This window comes from Zingiber officinale, chromosome 2A, assembly GCF_018446385.1.
Source record: "Zingiber officinale cultivar Zhangliang chromosome 2A, Zo_v1.1, whole genome shotgun sequence".
In the NCBI taxonomy this organism is placed as follows: domain Eukaryota; kingdom Viridiplantae; phylum Streptophyta; class Magnoliopsida; order Zingiberales; family Zingiberaceae; genus Zingiber; species Zingiber officinale.
In genome coordinates this window covers 167,172,618-167,189,540 of record NC_055988.1, presented here as the reverse complement: position 1 = coordinate 167,189,540, position 16,923 = coordinate 167,172,618, and the positions used below count along the sequence as shown (strand labels likewise).

Genomic DNA, 16,923 nt, shown 5'->3' with positions numbered 1-16,923 from the left:
AATAAGACTACAATTTCATTAATAGTGACATTTTTTATGACTTTTAAACCCCTAATAGTAGGACCGTCTCTAGAGGGGCCGCTGATGTGGCGATTCCATATTTTTTTAATGTTCTTTTATCTATTCGAAGTTCCCTAATACTTATTTCATCATTCTCTTTTGTAAGACTTAACATCCATTCCACACACACACACAATCCGTTTATCCTCTCTAGTTTTTATTTGACGAATCCTACTTCGACGATATGCAAGTATTGAAATTTGATAAAGTACGATAATCAAACAAACCATGAGCATTGCATACATATTTCACAAAGTGCACAATAATTTACTTCTTCTATGGTTAAACGATGGTCGTGTCATGTTTATCTACATCACATATCAATGACAAATTTAACACAATTCCAAAATCAACTTAGAAAAAAACATAATTCCAAAATCACTAGGATAAAAAGATTTACTTATAGATTACAGTTTCTTTCGATGGCAGCAACTTCGATTGGAAGGAGGAAGCTTCGGTAGGAAGGAGGAAGAGAAGGGGAAGGGGGAGAAGAAAGGGAGGAGAAGGAGGAAGGGGGAGAAATAGTTTCGATGACAACAACTTAATTCAGTTGGAAGGAGGAAGCTTTGATGGCAGCAACTTTGGTTGGGAGGAGGAAGAGAAGGGGAAGGGGGAGAAGATGGCAGCAACTCGGACCACCGAGCAAGAAGGAGGAGGAGAAATAGACGCCGAGAAGAAGGGGGAGAAGAAAGTAGGCATGATCGAGAGGAGGAGAAGGAGGAGGAGAATGGAGGAGGCTTGGGCGGGTGGAGAAGAGGGGCGGAGAAGAGGCTCGTGTGTAGAGGAGGCTCAGGCGGAGAAGTGGCTCGGATGGCTTAGGGTTGTCCGAAAAGGAATAGGGAGGAATAAGTTTAGTGATAACCTAGGGGGAGGAAGGAATAGGGAGGAATAAATTTAGTGATAACTTAAAAGGAGGGTTATGAAATCAGGGATATTAAATACTTATTTTGATTCCTATTCTAATCTACCAAGCAACAAGAATGATAATAAAATAGATTTCATTTCCGTTTCAACATCCTAAATCCACTTACCAAGCATCTCATGATTTTTCAATATTAAATAAATTGTTCATTGAATTTATACATTTATCTTTAAAAATAATCCGTTCCAAATATCTAATCCATTAAAAATAAAAAATATTTTAAATATTAAATTATGGATAAAATATTATTTTAATAATTTTTAAAATAGGAATATTTGTGTCCTTTTAATTTACCCATCAGCGTGAAATTTGTGTGAGATCAAGTTGACCATCACATAATTAATTGATTGGTATAAATTAAATACCAGATGCAACTAAAAATTTAAATAATAATAATAATACGAATGAAAAGGGAAGAAATAGAGGGGAAGAGAAAATTAAGATGGAGATCAATCTAATTCCTCGCATTCTTAATCCTAACCCTAAATTTGTAGCTTCCCCGAGATTCCCCGAAGACCAATGGATCCCCTCCTCCCATCGTTGGAGGAGCGTCAGCTTCTGGTCTCGTCCTTCCTCCAGATTGTCGTCGGCCAGACGACCGCCATCGCCACCCAATTCCTTCAGGTACGCCGGCTTTGTGCAAAAGTTTGGTTGTCCTTGTGTAGTTCTCGATCAGTCAATTCCTCTCTCGGCGTTCCCGCTTTGTTCCCGATTTGATCTGTGAACTCCACACAGGAAGCAAGATGGAATCTTCACGACGCTATTCGACTATTCTTCTATGTCAAAGACAGCGGTGGGGTTTCATCGCATTCCATGCCTCCGCCGGCCAATGGAAATCTCAGGTGAGCTTGGACTGATGCCGCCCATCAGATTTAGTTCAATATTGGATTTTTTTTTTCCTGAAAATTTTGCTTCCTGCAGTGAACTGGAGAGCTCTATTGGCAACATAAGTTTTGTGCGAGATGATCCAGTGGATGAAGATCGACCTTCGTCGTTGGCTAGGTATAAGATGATTTCTGGTTGATTCATAAAATATCCAGTTTCATTTACTAAAAAAAAAATCAAAGTACAGTCTTTTCATTCACAAGTTGAACCATTTGGTTAGAACTTAGAACGCACAAAATGAGGCTTAAATTTGGTGAACAAGTGACATCTTCAGTGCTCGAGTAAAAGATGAATGTGTGCTTTCATCAATCTTATTTTTCAGTCAGGGAAACTTGGAACTTATTAGTTTACTTATTGCATTTATTTCAACTGCAATGGATTGGAAAATTCATCTTTTAAAGTTGTCAGATTGGCAATTTGCTGTTAGTTCTGTTCGAAGCTTGATTGAGCCTGACAAATGGAAGAAAAATATTTTGGCCAACATGTTCATCTAGTAGTAACTATATTGTATGCATCTCCACGTTCATAACCATGTATGGTTGATATTCAAGATAATTGAAAAAATAATGTGCCTAGTACTTTTGTGGAATGAAGATAATTGAATGGAGTTCCAGATTCTGGCCAAATTAAGTTTTTTCTGTGAGGATGTCTGTTTCTAAGCTAGGTTAAAAACTATTCAGTAAATATGAAACTATATAACTTGTGCATGTTCTAACTAGAGATCAAACAAAGAGAAGTTTAACCTTATTCTGAAGAATTATATATTTCTCGTGACAAACTAAACAAAGACCTGTAGCCTTGGTAAAGATATTCAATTATATACAAAAAAATATCAAAAGTTCAATTAGATTAGATTATTATGATCAAATACGGCTATCAATCAGTAACGTATTGATAAGACTATGCTGTATGTAATATTGTTAATCTTATCCTTTTCCTTCATTCTACTTCAGGCTTCAATCAGGTCAAGTGGTTGCACCCTGCAATGATGATTCGGTATCAAGACGATCTGCTGTGCGGGGATCAAAAGAAAGTGCACCACCAAGGGTGAGTTCCTCCCATGATAAGCTTGCTTCTCTACCATTCAACTTGATTTACCAAGGGACCTCTGAACAGGTGTCATACTATGAATTCTCATGCTTTCTTAGTAATTTTACTCAGATCCATTCGCTAAATTTTTCTAGTGGTTTCAGGGAAAATCTAGGAAACATGAATTAGTTATTTGCAAGTAACAATTGATTGGATTCAGAAAATGCATGTATAGCTAATGAGAATGACTTATAGTTAGCATGCTTGTCATCTTGTACCCAATTTTATTTTATTTTTTGTTCCTTTCTCTTACCCTTCATCCGCCAGGTTTATCATACGCTAGAACAATTTTCTTAGGCCTTTTTTTTTGTTAGTACATGCTAATATTGTATGCAAAACATCATTGATTTATTTATATCGAGAGGGATTATAACAACAAGAAGCTTCGAGTCTTGCTTATTTGAGGCTAGCTATATAGATTTTTTCTCTTCAATGAACTCTACATGGGTCTTTTGATTCACATTTAAACAAATCCTGTGAGGTTCTCTTTTTTCTTGCTTTGATTATCTCACCTTCAACTATAATTGATTTAACTGATATAGCTATGCCTCTAATATACTCACAAACTCTTAATATTCTCATCTCGTCTACATTAGCTTTGTTTTGTATACTTTAAAGGGACATTACGATAATATCGTAAATGCTAATCCATGTAGTTAACACTGAATGCAATTGGCTGAAGAGGTAGTTGTTATTTTCAGTCCTTTATATTGATTTACTCAGATTTCTTTCATTGACAGTATTTCTTTTCTAGGTTTCTCTTCCATTTCCAGAGAAAGGTTCAAAGGCGAATCATTTGTCTCTCTGTCAGAAACGTCCAAGAGAATATGATTCTGTGTTCACAAACATACAAGGTATTCAGACCGTGTTGCTTACTATAGAAAATCGGTCATCAAGTCGAACAATTGGGTTGCTTTTCGTAATTCTTGCATCTCTTTTGTTGTCGATGCATACCTAAATCAACTATTGAATTTTCATGTTTGCTTCATACATGAGACTCTGAGGATCCTTCTAAGAGGCAATGCCTACTCGACAATGAACCTAACCGGGATAAAAATGGTGGCGTCTTCTCAAGTGGAAAGCTGGCACATCGTATTCTCCCGGAAGAACCGAAGGATACAAAAGAAGTTTGTAGAATTCGGATACGTCTTCCTGACGATGGGCGTTTTATTCAGAGGAACTTTCTTCGAACTGACCCAATAGAGGTAGTAGTTTGTTTATCAAATTTCACTCACTCCTTTCCTAACATGAATTCCATCCTCTGCCATGCAGCTTTTGTGGCCTTTCTGTTCTTCGCTTCTAGAGAATGGACAAGGCCGCGGCCGCGGTTTCCACTTCACTCAAGCCATTCCCGGTGCATCGAAAAACCTAGAATACAATAGCAACTTAACTTTCGAAGAAGCGGGGTTATCAGATTGGGTGGTTACCTTGGTTTTGGATTGAAAAAACAGTTTGTCAACAAGGAAGGTTTATGTAATGTCACCTTGTGCATAGCCACCGAAATAGATTCTTGTTATTGATGTTGTTTGGTCGCATCGAAGCCATGGGTCGATCTAGATCTGACGAGCTCGATTGTAAATGGTCAAGTTCTTCCAAAGCTATTGAATGACACTGGAATGGATCAAAGCTTTTAAGTTTTCTGTTTTTTTTTTTTAAAGAAAATCTATTTCTTGATCTTTGTTTTCTTTTTTTATTCTTCAATAACTTCAAATAGGAACACTAGTGTTGTCTCGATCATGTTGATATCATCAGACTCTCAATACACAATATAATCTAACTTTTTAATATTATTTCAGTTTAAATTTTTAAAAGTTTAATTAATTTTAAGTCATATAAAATTGGCATAAATAACATTATTAATAATTATTATACATCGATATTGAAACTCCATTTAAATTGGAAAAAGTTGTTAATCTTCATAGTTTTGTTGCCCTCACTAATTTATTTTATAATATCTTTAAAATTTAAAAAATAATATAAATATCATGTATGCAACAACAATGTCACAAATGAGCGCAGTCAAATTTTTAATAAACAAACTCGATAAAAAAATAAACAAGCTTAAACACATTCAAATTCGACTCATTTACACCCTTATGATTTTTCATACAAAGTATTATTTAGTAGAGATTTTGGCAAAATGAGGGAGGAAAGTGCTATATTTCATTAGTAAGGATTTGTCCTAAAAATTATGCAACTCAACCAAGAAACTGAGAGCTGTTTGTACTTTGTATAAACCAGTATGCATTGAACAGTCTCCAATATTCTTCTTCTACAACATGGAAGCAATCAGCATTGTAGTGATTGCGAAATATTAAGTTTCACGAGGTTGTTCGAGACCAAGTTCGGGGGTGATGAATTTGTAAAAATAACTCGAAAAAAATTGTGACTTATTAGTATATATGCTTGGTGTAATGCACCTGAAAAGAATCTGGTTCTGCAGTCATGCTGCAGCTGATTGCTCCTCGCTGAGGTTGTCGAGTTTCAGAGCTTGCAATAGCTTCGGCCAAGATTCAGAGATTCCTCCAGGCAGCTCGAACTCCAAGAGCTTCCCGCGCTTGCGATAGAACTCTTCTACGGGCTCGCTCTGCAAGGATGAATGATCATTTTTTATTGAAGCCTAGGTTAAAAAGAAGCAGTTTAACAGAGTATGATGATGGATTTTGGTCCACAAGTCTAAGGAATCAGTATGTGTATATTTGGTTATAAAAATGAACTAGCAACAAAGATTTCCATGAAATTGCGATCATCGTTAGTATTCCTTATTCCATTGCAGGGAAAATACATTCCGACTCTCTCATTCTCAAAAGAATATCTATTCCTAAGATAGATCAGGCATCAAACTAAGCGAACTAGACAGGTTGAGTGAACTACACAGGCCAAGTGAAGCAGAGAGTAGTATGAGTCGTGAAAGGGCCAAAAGGACCAAATGAGCCAATTGAGTGTCCTCACACTTGGAATGAACTCTTTTCTTACCATGAAGGATTGATATTTGGGAACCGGACGGGACTCAATCTGAATCTAGCTCAAATGCTCTTGGGTCAATTATAAATCTATTCTTACCTGCAGCTTAATTCACTCTTGACTCTCCCACATATCCAGTAGTTAAGAATTCCAAACCTTGCCCTTACGCATACATTCAAAGATAGATAAGAGGAGCCAATGACTCTGCCTAGATATTGAAATCATGTAATGAGTTGCTGGTGCCTTATAATATCCTGAAGTTCACAATAATATGCAAGTAATAACTTATTTTGTCCATTACTTCGTTTTGAGAATGATGCAATGAAGTAGATTAAAACAGAATTTATATGAATTAAGTTCCTCCATATGTAACCATAAATAAATTAGATGTGAAACTAAGCAGTGATGTTAGGAATTTATGCATTACCATTTCATGGTATACGCGCAACCGTTCTTTCACCACCTCTCTAGTGTCATCTGCTCGAGTAATGAGCTTTGACATACAATGTTCGGGAGGCAAAATTGGAGCCATAATTATATCTGGTCTCCCATTTTCTCCCTTGATATCAATGGAGGCAACATTAAAGTTACCCCCACATTGGCTGCAAATTCTTCTCCCGAGACACTTTGTGAGCAGTATATCTTCTCTGAGTCTCAGGTTGACAACCAGGTCAATTTCTGTTACTCCCCCTAGAATTTCCTGAGAAATAGAATTTCATGTAAAATACTCTGAAAAATAACAAGTGGTGATCATAACAATTTAATCACTAGTTTTCAGAGCATGAAATTATCTCTAAGACACTAAGGATTCTGCGAGAAATGGTTATAACCAGAAAACATCAATAAAAAATTTACAATATGTCATTAAAACGAGTATAGGGGAATCGTGGCAGAACAGAACTACCATGAGCAAAAGACAGAATTAATGAGAACCTTGAAAAGAATAAAATTATCCAATTGAACTGAAAACTTCTATAAGCAGCTTGTAAATTTAAATTGAGAAGTGCCCCAAAGGGTGGGGTAACACAGGTTTTGTTAAAGGAGATGAAGTTAGAAATTTAGTATCAATTAAGGCGACTTGCTTTTAGAATTTGGATTGTTAGGCAAAAAAGCTTGTTCTGGTTAGATTTTGTGTTGGGGTCTTTTCATGATTCATATACCACAACATTTAGGCCAGAGAATTATTTGCTTGGATGTAGTGATTTGTCAGTAAGTGATTAGAACAGAATTTCCCCTTGTCTCTCTTTATTTCTCCACTCAATACTCATGTGTGTTCATCTAGTCTGGTATTTTGAATTAGAAGGAAGATTTCTCTGAATCCAAGGATAGTGGAACCAAAAAACTAAGTCAAGTCGAGACAAATATCAGAAGGTTCACACAATCTAAGAAAACAGAAAGAAATATTAGGAAAAAGAAAGATCTGATAAATCTATATGAATATGGGGATTCAGTGCATCGGCTATTTAGCAAGAAGTTTCCAGCCAAGTTTAGCTAGATAGAGCTGTTCTGAATACCTAAAAGGCAAATCATTTAGGAAATATCTACATGATATGCAGTTTAAATTAGTCATACCACAGTGTTAACCTTCAAAATCTTCTAGGCAAAGAGAACCTTAGAAGAAATTTGTTACCATTCTAATTGCCAATGTTGTAAAATAAATGCATACTAAAGTGCCATTTTTTGTGGAAAAAAATTAGATATACAGCCAAGTATTGCAAAAAAAGGCTTTGAAGAAGCAGCAATTGGTAATAAAATGATGCCCTTACCAATTAAGGGGAGAAAGTATATGATACACTAATTTCATAGAAATTTAAGTCTTAACTTTGCTATTGTACTCACTGCTTGTCGTGTTGTTCGAGGAAAACCATCAAGAATAAATCCTGATTCACCTTTATTTACTCCATCTTCTAGACGCTTGGATAAGAGATTGATGATAATCTCATCAGACACTAAATGCCCTTGATTCACAATTTCCGCAAGCTGCATAGTTAGATTGAGATGGTGTAAGTAACATAGAACCACAGACAGCCTATACAAAGTGCATTGCAAGAATTGATTATATATAAGTATTGAATAGTAGTCCTGTGAAATAAGTGTGAACTTTCTTCTATCCAATACAAAATCATAAGAGAGAATGCATCTATCCAGCATGGATGCATAAGATTTAGAAAGATAACATAACAAAGAATTCATTTAATAGCTCACTTTTTATCAAAGTATTTTTGTAGTGATCATTTTCCCTCACTTTCGAGCATCCTTCATTCTCAATTTTTCATTAAAACATGTACAAAAATGAACTGAAACTGCAAAAGTATGAACAAGTATAACAAATACACCAACTACACTTCATAATTAGCAACGCTCACACTCAAAATGAGTTCATAAATATCCACCTAAGTAGTTAAATGATACAGTTATACCTATTTACCACATGCTAAATAGCACCAGTCACATTACTCCGCTAAGACAGTTCAATTTTATACCTTCATTAGTATTTCTTATGAATGTTGCATCTACACATCTTATCTTACCCACAGGAACACAAAATTTCTTCCCGTGTACTTATGTAATTCCTTTTGTTTGCACAGGAGAAAAACATTTATTTGTTCTTTCATCAATCTCTTTGGGTGCAATTGTTCCTTGAGGCTTAGCAAACTGAGCAAGTACTCTGCAATCCTAAAACAGGAACAATAACAAGTTATCCAACCATCTCATTCAGGCAAGGGATCAGCCATAAGTGCATTGCAGTTTGAATTGATGAAATACATTTCCTTTATTCATGCTCCAAGAAGAATGGCTCCAACGAGCTCACTGATTCCAGAGGCATATCCAGCAACTGGCATTGTGTGTGAATGACTATTGAAGACCAGAGAACTTGAAGAGAGATTTTTTTTTCTTGTAACAGTTCTTGTATTGCCCGAAAGCCACGAGGGTGAGAATTTGATTGTATTTCTTCATCAGCTTTGAGAGAAGAGCCTAAAAGTGCTGAGAGCTTCATCTAAACATTGTGTACAATATTTGCATATGTATTCTTGTATTTTTGCTCTCCTATCATAGAGATTTGGATTCTCTCCTTATGGCATAGACTTAGGTCCAAATTCATTATATTGCTCTTGGTTTGAAATTTGTTTGCTGTTGTTGAAACTGAAGGTAACGGATTCAGATGACAGATTAAGATATCTACCATATAGATGTTGACCATACATTTTTCGGTTTTATTAATTCCAACAAGTAGGGCTACAGTTGATGTAACATCCTCGCAAGCATGGTATGTCACAAATTAAAGCCAAAAATCGCACCTTTTCCATTCAAGATATCAAATTATACTTAAACTCCTTCTCAATTAGATCAAAATCAAGCTCAAAGCCTCGCGATCTAGTTGAAATCTCTCGTAAAGCAAATCAAAAGCCAAACTAATACCTGTTTAGAGAGAGGTCCAGAGGAGGCGAGCTCGTCCCTGACGAGATCCCCTGTGGCGATGTGAGGCACGCTGACGAGCCGAGAGAGGCGACTGGCATAGGTCCCCTTCCCGACGCCCGGGCACCCTAGGAAGACCCACTGCACGCTCCGCAACCCGGGATCGCTCGACGAAGACGAGGATCCCTTGTGGGAAACGCTCGGGCGACACCTCATGTCCGAATCGGAAATCTCCGACGACGACATCCACCTCACCGCCTCGCGTACGTTGCGCGCAGTCGCGCGTCTCATCAGGCGGGTCCGGGCCGCCATCTCGCCGCCGGCGAAGGGTGAGGAGCTCGGATCGGAAGCTCCCTTCCCTTGCGTGGATCCAGACGTACAGCAAGAGGGCGAGAGAAGGGATCGGATGGAAAGGGAAAGGAGAAGAAGGAGGAGGTGAAGGTGGTGGAGCGGAAATTAGGAAGAAGAAGAAGAAGACGGGAAATTCTCACGTGATTCAATTAACTCGGATATTTTCAGCTATATATAGTGATTTTTCTTAAAAGGAGAAGTTTCATTTTTGCACCCTAAAGTTTCCAATATTTTACTATAAAATTTTAAAAACAACAACAACAACAACAACATCTTATCCACTAGATGAGATGAGTTTGTCATAGTCAAATTTTGAAAACTATTTTACTTTATTGATAAATGTAATAACTATCTCCGATGAATTGCAATATAAATATATATTATTGCTCATAATTCTAGTTTGTATCCCATAAGGTTATAAATGAATTAAACATTCATGAACAAGTTTGATATTCAGTTTAATTAGAATTTTTTTTATATTCGTTCAATATAGAGAAGATGATTTAAATAAATAAGCTTAAATACATATGTATTCAACTTGTTAATATTCATGAACATATTCATGAATTATGTTCATCAATAAAACTCTTATCAAAATACTAAATAAACAAAGAAACTTTAGAAATAAATAAATAAATTTGTATTATCAAATTCAATAATCATCTAAATAAGTTTAAAATATAAAAAATTTAAACAATCAAATAAACTTGAATCGAGAATTCGAAAATATATAAACAAACTAAGTTCAAGTTAGGTTTAAATCAACTCAAGCTCATAAAAAATATCCAAATCATATTTAGACAATCATTTTAAGGATTTAATTCATTTTAAGCTTCACTTGGCTTAACTTAATTACTTTATTAAATAAACTTAAATACCATATAGTTAATTTGATACAATTTGATGCATTTATGATCCTAATATCCGAACCTATGACTCTTCTAAGTGTTACTCTTGAAAGCACGTTAGTTTTGTCCTACCTTAAAATGAAGAAGCATCTTAGCAAAATACAAGTATACTCTTTGACTTTTGAATGTTTTCCCTCTTAATCCATCTTTTAAAGTTTTTAAAAAGTCTTAGCCCTTCATTTTGTTATCAATTGATTATGATTGACTAAATAACACTAAATCTGAGACAATTAGTCTAGTTCCATAAAAAAATTTTATTGATCATCAGAATAAATTAAGAAATATTCATAGCGGACGACTCAACAGTCCAATATTCATCATTGGACATCACATTTAAAGAAAAAGTCTATATAAATACATGAGATGTTAATAAACTAATTGAATATACAAGTAGTTGACTATTTTTTATAATTATTACCATCTTCAATATATTGACAATTACCTTAGCTGACTTTCCACCCACCATCAATCAAGTGTTTTACTATAAATCCTAGGTCACCAATAGAGTGTTTTACTATAAATCTTGTCTAATTTATATATATATATATATATATATAATTTTAATGAGTAGTTGAATTTAGAATGTTAAATTGATGAGTTATCTACTTCCCAATTTATCTATAGAAAATTCAAGTCAACTTAAATAAAAAAGTACATTTACTACAAATAACATATGTTGTTTCTCCAAATATAAAAAATTCATAATCATAATTATTTTAACTTTGCTAAAACATTCAAAATAATCCATGTATAATTTTAAAAATGTTTTCTGAAAATATTAATGTTAAAGTACCTTTGAAAATTTTATTTTATTTTTTAAAATGAAAGGAAAAATATATTTCAGAGAGTTTTTTTTTAAGTTACTAAATGTTAGGAGTATTTTACAAAATCACCCTTAATCATTGGTGTGAAAAGTATGAAAAGACTCGAGTCAAACCCTTCGTATCAGCAGTCGTGTCCACATTTGTTACCTTAACATTTTAAGTGCCAAAAAATTAAAAAAAAAAAGCCCTTTACTTTCCTTGAAATTAGTTTTTTTTATCTAATTCCAATAAAAAAAACTTTTTAAACTTAAATAAAAATAAGTATAACAAAGATTTAACTTTCTAATTTTATATATAAATTTAAGTAAATTCCATTTAACTAAAATAAAACTATGGATCACATTAGATTAGCATAATTGTATAGCCAACACAACTCTATCATTGTCCGTCGGGATCATCCCTGGTAAAACTCTGATATAAAAGATGCTGAAGGGTATAGGTATTTAAAGATTGAGTTTTAAATTTGATAAATTAACGGATAAAATTTTTTTATGAACAGTTGATTTAAAAATATTAGATTGATACATCATTCGTCATAAAAATAATTTTATGAAAAAATTTCCCTTGTAAAACAGTGATTAATGGGTATAAATTGGATATATCATATATGATGAGTGCGAACTAAAAATTATAGATGTTAAAGGGTTGTTTAGGTAGTTTTGAAAACGAAGAGTGCCTTCTTAAAACGTTCCACCTGCTCGAGAGCCACGTGTCGTGCGAATGGAAGAATTGCGTGCGAATATTTGATTTTAATCGGTGCAATAAATTCGGTGGATTGTTTGAATTGACGAGCCCCAAACGTGCATCACGAACCACGCCGTCCATTAATTTAATTAATTAATTACTCAATTAATGAAATTTTAAGCGTGGATGCTTGGGCATGCTCAATTATTAATATTATTTAAAAAATATAAATTAGAGCGATTATTCTAGAAATTCACAATTGAATTAAAGGTGAAAAAAACATTAAAAGGAGATCCCCTATTTTATTATTATCCTTAAAAATATAATTTTAAAAATGTGTAATTCTATATTTATTATCAAGTTAAAAATATGTTTTTAATAAACTAACGAGAAAGCTAAGGTGTAGGTATTTTTATCTGTAAAAAATAATTAATCACATCATATAATATGGAATCTAGGATGATCAATATAACTTTATAGAAATTTTCTATAAACCGTTAGGATAAATCGAAAAGTCCTCGCGATGGACGGTTAAAAAATCCAACATCTCTTAATTGTGCGTCCTATTTAAAAAAAAAAAAATCTTTAAATGTGTCATAGCTAGGAATGATATTTGTATCTTCATTTATTTGAAGATGGTAGATTCGATCCCACAGAAATTCTCATTAGCCATTGGAAAATATACTAATGCTCTGTATAGAAGGGAAGTCTTGGCGTAACTATAAAATTATTATTGTATAATCTGATGGTCATATGTTTGAGTCATATAAATAGTCTTTTATAATACAAGGTAAGATTGTATATGATAAACTTTTGTTCATAATCTTGTATTGACGGATATATCAAATTACCCTTCGTATAAAGAAAGAGGAGCTTAAACGTGATGACAAAATTATTATTATATGCCCTTATGAATTTGAATTGCGAGAGCAACCTCTTAAGATGATAAAAAGATAAATACGTTCGTCCCAGCGCCCTCATCAACCCGTCTCAGGATCAACACGGAGAGCAACCTCTTAAGAATAGAGATCAAATGTGGTGATCCAAATTATTATATATGATAGCAATTTGATTAAAACTACTCAACATTATAGTAGTTTTGGAACTACTATGATATATTGGACTAGTGGAGTAAAAAAGATAATTTTCAAATAAAATTTAGGATGGGACGTTGTTTCAGCTACTATAATTTATCTAATATATCGGGAAAGTCTAATCCATTGCCCATTTGCAACAGAATATCTAACTTAAAAACCCAAATCACACTCATTACATTATTGTTCTTCCAGATGTAATGAAATCTCCAAATGAGTCCCACATGCCTTTAAATCACTGCGGTGTTATATACATCAAGAAGACAACATAAGAAGTTGTAGCTCAAACTGATCCAAAGTGGTTTACACGATGCAGCAGCATTCATGATCCATCAGAGGATTTCATATAGAGATTTCAGTCCTGGAAATCAAAATGCCATCACTGTCTGCGTAGAGCCACTCGCCGTCACAGATCCTCGTCCCGGCGATGTTAACCGCTGCGTGCCTCTCCCCGAATCCCTTTTTGTTTGCTTTCATGGGGTGAGAGCCCAAGGCCCTCACACCGATGTCGCACCCGTTGATCTCGTCCACATCCCTGATGCAACCGTTGACCACGATACCGGCCCAGCCGTTGTTCTGTGCCTGCTGAACCGGGTTACCTCCCAAGATGGCGCAACGCATGCTTGCTCCTCCGTCGACAACGAGAACACGGCCGTTGCCTCTCTCCTCGAGGAACTCACGGATGAGGACATTGTCCTCAAAGACCTTGAGAGTGACGATGGGACCGGAGAAGACCTGCCTCCGGCCATAGATTTGGAAGATTGGTTGGAGGGCCCGGAGCTCGCCGTTCAGGATTAAATGTACATTGGCATCGCATGCTTCAGCAGTTGCTAATGGTAAAGCAGACATTTTGCTCAGTCAGTACCTGGGGAAACAAAGACAGTTATAGGGGCGAGTTTTGGGAAATACTAACAAACAAAAATTTATACAAACTTGCACAATTTACATGGTACAAATGTACAATGCGATCAATCTACCATGTCTGCCCAGCCCGAGAAAGCCAACTGGCCCATCGGTCTGTTCAAAAGTTTACTTTCCTGTTTCATGTTGGGGAAGAATGTTTACAACATTGAGTTTAATCCCTTTCACTAAATCTACTTCAACCGTGAGATGTTTCGCGATAACCTGCTACCACTGGTGATGACGATAAGCAGGCTCTGAACAATGATATCATCTTGCAACATTCATTCCCCGTCTGCCGATCGCTAAGGGAACCTCTCCTGATGAAGGGATGGATCAATAGACACACAATGCAGCAGATGATCAACAAGCTTATAACCCAGTTGACTTGCTAGTTTTAGAGGTTTCATCAAGGACTTCTAACTTAATGATTAACCTTCATCACAAACTGAGAAGATCAACTGCGTTATAGGCTGGTTTGAACCACCCCCCTAGTCCCCTATTCCCAGGTCTAGTATAAATTTACTAGAATCATGTATTGGGGAAACAAATAAGTGGGAATTAGAATTCAATTTTCATACAAAATTGAGATTCAAAAATGCTATAGAATTGATCAGATTTGTGTTCAAGAATTCAAAATCAAATAGATCTACGTTCCACAAGTCCACAAGAAATGAAATTTTGATTCTCTTTTTCCCACTAAAACTCTAACAGAAGATTTGAAATTTGAATCCTTGAGAATTCATTTCTGATAATTAGGAATTCTTATCCTATAGAAGAAATTGGCTCGAAGCAAACTCATATCACATAGGACATTTCTTCATCTTGGCTAAACAACTAATGCGAAGAAAAAAACTTGTATCAATGTCATGAACTTGATAGAGGTTTTTTTCCTTGAAAACTACCGAGAAACACTAAAGGACAAGCAAATGGACAAATTAAAAAGCATAACCAGTGCACCAAAAATTAACTTTTAGATAATTTTGATAAGGCAACATTACTCTTTTTTGTGAACTCTACTCATGTCAATATTGCTAGTTAAATATAAGTAGTTCTAAAAAAAAAAATCCTTAGTTGTTAAGCATTGCTAGATAAACTCTAACATCTAAGTTTGGGTTTCTATTGAGGAAAAAACATATAGACTCAGGTGAGGATGAAGATTGCAATGATGAAATATTTAATTATTAACAGGCAACTAAGATTTCGATTTAGTAACTTGAATAGATTATTCTTTAAAAATATGAGCTACCAAAAATATATGTACAAAAGTTGTACTAAACTATTAATGGATAACCACAAATGCATTTGCAAGCTAATCATTTTATGACGAATGTTAAATTGAAAAGGAATAGTAATACAATTACCCTTGAAGATATTGCAAATGATCAGTAACAACATATTAAAGATAAATCAAAGGCGATAACATACTTCTAGAGGCTTTTGGCACTATGGCTCTCAAAAATTGCACAAGTGGTAATTAGCATCATACTAGATATAAACAAGTGGTAATTAGCATCATACTAGAGATAAACAAGATAAAAAAGGGGAAAATAGTTATACTAATGCCCTTAGCTATTTTGACTAAACAACATAGAAAAATGAATAAAAACTGCCTAAGAATGGGCGTATTCCCCAAGCTACATATGGATGAGATTCAAGATCTCACAGACCAAAGCTAAAAATCACTAGCTCTTATGGATTTCCTGCGGAATCAAAATGGGCAATTGATCGTTGCGGTCAGAAAACAGCGTGATCGAGCAGCAGTGAGAAAGCGACGACTCCAGATTTACCTGCCTAAAGATCGCGAGATCGACGAGAGAAGGGAGGGGAGGAGAGAGATCGTGATGCTTCGTACCTGATGCAGATCGAGGGCGGAGGGAATCAAGCCGATCGCGAGGGAACGAGGGAGGAGTGGGCGAGAGCGAAGGGGGAAGAAGGCTAATATGGTAATATGGCGGAGTGAGGTTGATGCATTTGGCATAAACACGGACGGGGATTGGTCAAGAGAGGTGGGTCCCGACTCCAACCCAAGAGATTCTATTCACCCTCTGCTTTCTCGCCCGAGAAAGTTAATTGAGTACAAATGAAACGCGGGCCTCAAAAACCCGATCGCATTTTATCTTAATACTTTTATTCTAAATAAATTTGCTCAAATTATCTATTTATCATAATTGATCCGGTGGTAAGAACGGGGATCACTCATTGGCGGAAGGTCAACAATATATAGAGGTCAAGGGTCAACACCAAGGTCGTGTCGAGCGGACTTGCGGACCATCCCCGGACATCCGACCGACTGGGCGCCCGGTCCGGGTCTCCCAGGCGACCGGACAAAAGACAATCCGACCATAGGGCGGATTTCCGATGCTCAAGGTAAAAGAGTCTTTAAGCCGAGCGGCCAGGACGCTCGGCCGAGCTGCAGGACAATAATTCACAATCCCAGCCGAGCACGTGAATAGGGCTTCTTGGAGGACATGAGCGCCGAGCGACCATTCCGCTCGGCCTGCGAACAGATAAGAGCGCTAGGAGACAAAAAAGACAACTGGTAGCTTCATCCTCAAGACACCTGCTGCTGACAAACAACATGGTCGGCGGCCGGAGCGGACAGAATATCGTACGGTAGAAGCTTCCACCGTCACATCCGGGATATGCTCGGACGATTGCGGAATGACGTCAGGCGTACTTTTCTGACACAACTTTACTAAGGTATGTTTGGGGAAGCGTGCACGCATCGAGAAGCGTGTCCGCGCCTCCCCGGGGTCCTATATAAGGACCCCCAGACTTCGACAGAGGTATGTAATCTTGATCACTGTAGTCACAGTAACATT

General features: G+C 36.0%; 3 protein-coding genes across 5 annotated transcripts; 1 reads left to right on the top strand and 2 right to left on the bottom strand.

The window, feature by feature from the left end:
• Positions 1-1,386: 1,386 nt before the first annotated feature.
• Positions 1,387-4,607, top strand: LOC122043116 (plant UBX domain-containing protein 7-like). The gene is made up of 7 exons (XM_042603589.1): positions 1,387-1,606; positions 1,718-1,824; positions 1,904-1,984; positions 2,821-2,914; positions 3,711-3,810; positions 3,953-4,161; positions 4,229-4,607. Exons 1-7 carry the CDS (start codon positions 1,502-1,504, stop codon positions 4,397-4,399), a joined length of 867 nt encoding a protein of 288 aa, XP_042459523.1. The 5' UTR covers positions 1,387-1,501; the 3' UTR covers positions 4,400-4,607.
• A 547-nt stretch (positions 4,608-5,154) lies between these two features.
• Positions 5,155-9,829, bottom strand: LOC122043113 (probable adenylate kinase 6, chloroplastic). The gene is made up of 4 exons (XM_042603585.1): positions 9,341-9,829; positions 7,760-7,900; positions 6,348-6,620; positions 5,155-5,543 (listed from the first exon to the last, which is right to left on the bottom strand). The coding sequence occupies exons 1-4, from the start codon at positions 9,647-9,649 to the stop codon at positions 5,400-5,402; spliced, it is 867 nt and encodes a 288-aa protein (XP_042459519.1). The 5' UTR covers positions 9,650-9,829; the 3' UTR covers positions 5,155-5,399.
• A 3,475-nt stretch (positions 9,830-13,304) lies between these two features.
• Positions 13,305-16,098, bottom strand: LOC122043114 (putative 4-hydroxy-4-methyl-2-oxoglutarate aldolase 2). Of its 3 annotated transcripts, none has more exons than XM_042603586.1 (2): positions 15,954-16,098; positions 13,305-14,063 (listed from the first exon to the last, which is right to left on the bottom strand). In XM_042603586.1, the coding sequence occupies exon 2, from the start codon at positions 14,045-14,047 to the stop codon at positions 13,541-13,543; it is 507 nt and encodes a 168-aa protein (XP_042459520.1). In that variant the 5' UTR covers positions 14,048-14,063; positions 15,954-16,098; the 3' UTR covers positions 13,305-13,540. The 3 variants fall into 3 exon arrangements, with proteins under 3 accessions (XP_042459520.1, XP_042459521.1, XP_042459522.1); XM_042603587.1 differs by having other exon boundaries at positions 13,348-14,063; positions 15,889-16,022; XM_042603588.1 differs by lacking the exon at positions 15,954-16,098 and adding an exon at positions 14,145-15,866 and having other exon boundaries at positions 13,348-14,063.
• Positions 16,099-16,923: the final 825 nt, after the last annotated feature.

What these genes read in the sequence shown, in the direction of transcription:
- LOC122043114 (XM_042603586.1), bottom strand. Translation starts at nt 14,047, where the DNA reads ATGTCTGCTTTACCATTAGCAACTGCTGAAGCATGCGATGCCAATGTA.
- LOC122043113 (XM_042603585.1), bottom strand. Translation starts at nt 9,649, where the DNA reads ATGGCGGCCCGGACCCGCCTGATGAGACGCGCGACTGCGCGCAACGTA. An exon ending in CTGGACCTCTCTCTAAACAG is followed by an intron (nt 7,901 to 9,340) that starts GTATTAGTTTGG and finishes CTAACTATGCAG; the next exon opens with CTTGCGGAAATTGTGAATCA. An exon ending in CTCGAACAACACGACAAGCA is followed by an intron (nt 6,621 to 7,759) that starts GTGAGTACAATA and finishes TCTATTTCTCAG; the next exon opens with GAAATTCTAGGGGGAGTAAC.
- LOC122043116 (XM_042603589.1), top strand. Translation starts at nt 1,502, where the DNA reads ATGGATCCCCTCCTCCCATCGTTGGAGGAGCGTCAGCTTCTGGTCTCG. An exon ending in CCGGCCAATGGAAATCTCAG is followed by an intron (nt 1,825 to 1,903) that starts GTGAGCTTGGAC and finishes TGCTTCCTGCAG; the next exon opens with TGAACTGGAGAGCTCTATTG. An exon ending in TGTGTTCACAAACATACAAG is followed by an intron (nt 3,811 to 3,952) that starts GTATTCAGACCG and finishes TTCATACATGAG; the next exon opens with ACTCTGAGGATCCTTCTAAG.